Source organism: Stegodyphus dumicola, chromosome 8 (assembly GCF_044657685.1).
Source record: "Stegodyphus dumicola isolate Sdum_Otavi_A_Nest chromosome 8, ASM4465768v1".
NCBI classification, from domain to species: domain Eukaryota; kingdom Metazoa; phylum Arthropoda; class Arachnida; order Araneae; family Eresidae; genus Stegodyphus; species Stegodyphus dumicola.
The window spans coordinates 187,340,388-187,346,387 of record NC_140775.1 but is presented as its reverse complement, the minus strand read 5'-3'; the positions used below and the strand labels follow the sequence as shown (position 1 = coordinate 187,346,387).

Below are 6,000 nucleotides of genomic sequence, written 5' to 3'. Positions count from 1 at the left end.
ATGTAAACCAAAAATGTTTTCTGCACAAAGACGCTCTGAAAATTACTGCCTTTTCAATTTTGTTATATAACTGAAATTTCATTATGATCATTATGTTTTAATGTTGACAATGACTTTTCACTTAACTCTTCAAATATTCGATTAGAATGTGAAATATGCATATGAAACAGGTGTTGGAGATGAACTGCTAGCAGCAACAGAATGATTAACGAATGTAAAGAATTTCGGTAAGCTATCCAGCTATTATCTCTAAAATCTTTATCGAGAGCCTTTTGAAAAGGATTTCTGAACCAAAAGCCTTTTTGTTTAATGAGCATAAATAATATTTCAAAGTCTTTACAGCATACAGAACAAGTCTCAAACTTTTTTGCTTTATGCACCCGTTCCATTGCTAGACGATCAATCCCCCCCCTCATTTCCAAAACTCTAAACATATATACATATATTTACACTTAGATTATTTTTTTAATGTGTTTTATACATTAAAATGTTGATAAATACCAAAATGTAAAGTAGTTTTTTATATTCATGAAGTAAAACTAAATCCTTAACAAGAAAACTGTCGAGTCTATCACGATGTGCTTGTAACTGCCTGTTATAATTAGCAGCTGAAATGAGCCCCAAGGAGAAAACAATGAGGTAACACTTGAACATTGCAATTATTTTGCACTTTTGGAAGGCCAAGTGTCTAATCTCACAAAATATAAAGGCTTCTTCCATCTTTATGAATGCATCGTGATGACTATTTACAGAGAGCATACTTTAATCATCATTTTTCTGTTCTTAATCTCCACCAAGCAGTTTATTCTTCTTGCTGTTCTATACAAGAAGGTATTCTACAACTGTTCAACACCTTAAATTGCAATGGGAACTAACATTTCTGGGTAATATGTTGCTGCCTGAAACTTCTTATGCAAATAAATAAGAACAATTACAAGTCTTGTGAAGGTTAAAATAACCTTTTTATTCAATCAGAGCTTGGAACATAAATGAACACTTTTGTGCTACAATAACCACAATTCATGGTGTTGCACATAAATTGAACAATCCAAATTTAATTAAACATTGAAAAATAGTTGAAGAGTATACAATTAAATACAACACTAGAAAATGGCTCAATAACTCTATCAGAGCATCAGAATTACTAGCAGCTAGAGAATGAAAAGCCAAATAATTACAACTATCAGAGCTGGCAGGAAACCTACCATGCAGTGCACACACAGTGCTAGAAACACTCTCTCTTTCAAATCCAAAAACTTCAGTTTAAATATTCACAATTAATTTGCATTCCAGTGAAGAATAAGGAAAGATGAAGTTATAATAAAGGCTGAAAGCATAAGATTCCTTACAACACGTTATTTAAGACTGACAATGAAAATTTAATTACAAAGAGAACTTTAATCTAAAAATACACAAAATAATATGTTCATGAGCTAAAGTATTTAACAGAACCTAAACACACATTATGTTTTCTTTAACACAACTGAAGCTAACTGCTAAAAATGGAATGTTATTTTCTAATTCAGAACTTATTGCAGAAATTAATATGTATTCACTGTATGCTGCATTTATGCAAATTCAGAGTATCAGATTAATCATACTAATTAGCTAAAATTGAATTTGATAAAACACAAGTATTTTAAAACATTTAGCCAAATTAACTAGTTTCTGCAGCTCTAATCAAATTTGAATTTATGTTTTTCCAATAAAAACTACAGAAATACTTTCCTGCCATACAAACATAAATTTTGAATGTATCACATATGTATTATTTGGTTGAAAAAAGCAAGCAAAAATAAAAATCACACATTAAAAATTAATCACTTTTTGTACCTGAAGGTTATACAATGAATTTAAAGGACTTTCTCCTGAGAAAATACTGATTGCTTCAAAATTATGAGGGGTAGAATGAGAATAAGTTATGCAATGTTGTTAAGAGAAGGAAACTAAAGTATCATGGCATTTGAAATTTCTTTTAAGTATAAGAAAGCATCAAATATATTTGTACACATAAATAAAATAAATAAATAAATAAATAAAAAACTATCATCTTAAAACCAGATGTTTCAATAAAAATTAGGTTAGGATAATTTATCGTTAAAAATGATTAGGATATTTATCAAACATTTTATGAACATTCTACTAACCGTCACCAAAAATGTCTTGACTTGCTACACGTTTTATCATACTCACTTGGGAGGATTTTCTAGTTGTAAAGATACTTTAAACATTACCAGGTAATGCTGTAAACATATATTGAAAATAAAATTAGAATATTTATAGCTTCTACTTATATCGAGAAAACACACTATGCTAAGAAAACATTAAATGTACATATACTTTTAGCAAAACTAAAAACCATTTTATGAAATTCACATAATAATATATGTTTATTTACATCAGCATGTACATATATACAAAATATTTAATTATGTACAAATTCATGTTAAAAATTTAATATATCACAATTATTTTATGAAGAACTGAAATGGAAGAAAGCATAAGCTCTTCGAATAAGTATGCACAGTTAGAAGCAACTTGATTTCAATGATTGTCCCCGCATAGTTTTTTCCTCTTTCATTACGTATGACTTGAATAACCTGTTAAAAAAATGAATAAAAAATTAAATTCTAATGCTGCTGTGATGAAAAATATTTTGCAATTGAAACATCAGATGTGAGTAAATAAAAATGAACCCAAATTATTGCAAAACAGTACATTAATCAATTGAAGTGCTTTGTCAAAGAGTTTAGATACGCAGCTCTGCGCCATTTGCAAATGGAAGTTCAGTTTCATCTGACTGAAAAGTCGCACAGCAGACTGATTACATTGGTTGTCTAGATTATCCAATTAAATGGTAGGAGAATTCTTACTCTAAATCACAGACTGGGGCTTATGATGCTCCAATTCTGAAATTGTCTAGAGCTAAAATTACATACTATCATAGCTATTACTCTGGAAAAGCAACAAGCAGCACAGATCTAACTAGGTTACTGGATGAATGTCACATAACAACATGCAGATATGTCTAAAATCGTACAACTAGTGTACAAATTAAAGAAATACTATTTACTTGAGATTATTTTTACTCAATTAACAATATAATAATAACTTCAGCTAGCATTTAGTTAATGATTTAACAGATATACAACAGGTAAGAATTGCAAAAAATTCTTCATTAATACTTATTATTATTCCTGCATCCTTTACATTTATGTATTTAATATAATAGCAAAACCCTTTTAAACAGCTTTAAAATTGTAACTCTTATATACATTAATTTATTTTAAATTTCAAATGAACTGCACTTGTTCTGCAAATCTAAAAAGAATTCTAGGTGAACATAAACTACATCAGCAAAGCTAAAATAGTTGTAGGCTAGAGATTTCTTAAAAGAGTTTGCAAATATTAAATATTATTAAAACAAAGATAAAAAAAAGAATTACTGTGATAAGAAAATGAAATTACAGAGATTTAACTATAATGCACTATAATAAATACCTTTCTTCTTTTTGAGATAAAATGTATCCACTATTAAATTGCCATCTTTATCTTTAATTCTAATCCTTCCATTAGCATACCGTGATTCTTGTCTTCCACTTTTATACACAATTTTAACAGATCCATCTGGATATTCCAGTCGCTGAAAGATTGTTGTTTTCATATAACTATTAGGCATACATACCAAGAAAAAGATATAATTATGAAATACCACACCAGTCTGAATATAAGGCTGTATCACTTATAAGATAACTATAAAATTTTGAAGACATTTTGCAAAGTGAATAAGACTTGCATGCGAGATGGCTTTTTAACATATGAACTTGACTTAATATATAGCTTCATAATTATTGCCACTTTTAACATATGATTTTGCTGCTATTCATTGCAAGTGGGGTGTCATTACCCACAAAAAATCGAATTTGCCTTTATCCATTTATTGCAGCACATCCTCTTTCTGCTCGATTAACATCAAAATATGCTTTCGCTTTGCAGATCTAGAAGGAACTTCGGAATTATAAACACACTATGTAGTATAATCGAAAATTCAGATTTTAACTTTGATAAGATAGTTATAACAACAATAGTGTGCAAAAAAAAGGCAGGGCCAAATAAGTAGATTAAGAAAGAACGCAATTTACTAAATTAACTGAACTTAAGTTCTATGGAAAAGTTAACTATACTATTACACCATTCTAGACACTGGATATACGGGTTTCGAACTCGATACTGTAAGAAGAGAATCACTAAGAAAATGTGTTTTTCATGTGGCTTTCATTCATCTTTTGATGGTAATTTTACAACTGAAATTATAGCATAAATGCAAAAGTTATTTATTAACTAATAAGTGAAATAAGATGAATGCATTTTAACAAATGATTATAAGCAACTAAAATTTTTAAATAATTAAAAATTTGGATACTATGTCCATAATTTTAAAAAACGAAACTTGCAAAGACAATTTTAGCAGCATTTACAGGACACTATTATTAAATTATTAAATGGTCACCATTCAGATCTCAATTTTAGTAGTTCTGCAGGTATGAAAAGATAACCATTCCTTAAAAAATGGAATGTACAGCTCACCCTTAAAAATATTAGTTTTTAACTTCAGTACAGTATAGTTGAAAATTAGTGTTTATAAACGAAGCAGGTGTAATAATTAATTACTACTGTTATGAGATAACAAGACAGTAATGATTGAAAATTTTGATGATTACCAGAGAGTTAACTACACAGATAGTAGTAGCTATCTTTGCATTGATTAAATATAATCAACCTTCTTGTAGCAACCATCTCTGAAAATGACTAAAACTTCTGAAAACATATATAGACACTGATATTGAACCTCACCTCTCTTAAAAGAGCACCTCCACAGAAGATCAAACTTATCTGGAGCCATATGTGGCCTTCTTAAAGAGGCATTGTGCAGTAAATTCAGGTAAGTAATATGGCACTAGTGTAACAGCAGCAAAAAATCTCACAACGACAAAGAATTCACAACTGAAACTGAACATCAATTTAGGGAGCTTGTGAAAATTTACCCTCATCGAAACTCAGGAATCTAATAAATAAAATTGTAATGAGGTAAGTTAACTTTCTTTTCATTTAATATGTAAATAAACTTACTTTATTTTTGTTGCCTATTCCCCCTTTTTTTAACTAATTTTATCATCTGAAATTTGAGAGAGGAAAATTATGCGAGTCATTAAATTTTCAAAGAACAGAGTTACAATAAGAATATAGCAAATGAAAAGTAGTCACAGATAAACTGCTGGTAACTATCACTATATTATTTCTGTATAAGAAAACTTCATTCCAATAAGAATAGATACTAATATTAACATTACAATATCTGATGGTAATTGGGCCAGACATGCCATACAGCACAACATGTCCAGCTCAACTATCCTGTAAAACCTCAATCACATTATGTTTCCGCTACATGGGACTTCGACATCGAGAGGGACAATTCTCAGAACCCACACAATTCTAGGAAACCCACATAGCTAGGTTACCATTTTCACTTACTACAAAAACTCGAATGCCAAACACTAATCGATTATCACTCAGATTGGGATCACATGATGCTTCAAAAGCAGAGCTTGTCTGATTGGTTGTCTCTACCTGGGACAGAGGTCCAGCCGAGACATTTTCGGCAAAGTTTGAAAAACATCCTGCGTAGCAGCAACATCGTTTCCGTAGCTAGGTGGGACTTCGCTTCAGGCGGGGCTGTTTTTTCTAGGAATTCTCCCGTTTAAACCAGTGTTACCAGAAACTCCTTCTCCAGAAAAGTCCCGTCTAGCAGGGACTGTAGCCATGTGTGATAACCTCTTAAAGACTCACATGAATATGTCTCAACCTCAGCTCCCAAGAGGGACACTGGAGGAATAAAGGAGAAGGGAGGCAAACAAAAGAAATCAGCAATAGATAAGGCTCCAATAAGCTGGGATGTAAATAAAATAAATAGTCACATGTAAAGTTTCTTAAGTGTGACAA

At 30.5% G+C, this 6,000-nt stretch overlaps 1 protein-coding gene across 3 annotated transcripts in view; it reads right to left on the bottom strand.

The window, feature by feature from the left end:
• Positions 1-2,361: 2,361 nt before the first annotated feature.
• Positions 2,362-6,000, bottom strand: part of Sas-4 (spindle assembly abnormal 4) — a 102,746-nt gene continuing 99,107 nt past the window's right edge. For all 3 annotated transcript variants that reach the window (XM_085822822.1, XM_085822825.1, XM_085822823.1), the window contains exons 22-23: positions 3,502-3,643; positions 2,362-2,600 (exon numbers count right to left, since the gene is read on the bottom strand). In XM_085822822.1, the coding sequence (XP_085678948.1) occupies positions 2,581-2,600; positions 3,502-3,643 (162 nt within the window). In that variant the 3' untranslated portion in view covers positions 2,362-2,580. The remainder of the gene's footprint in view (positions 2,601-3,501; positions 3,644-6,000) is intronic.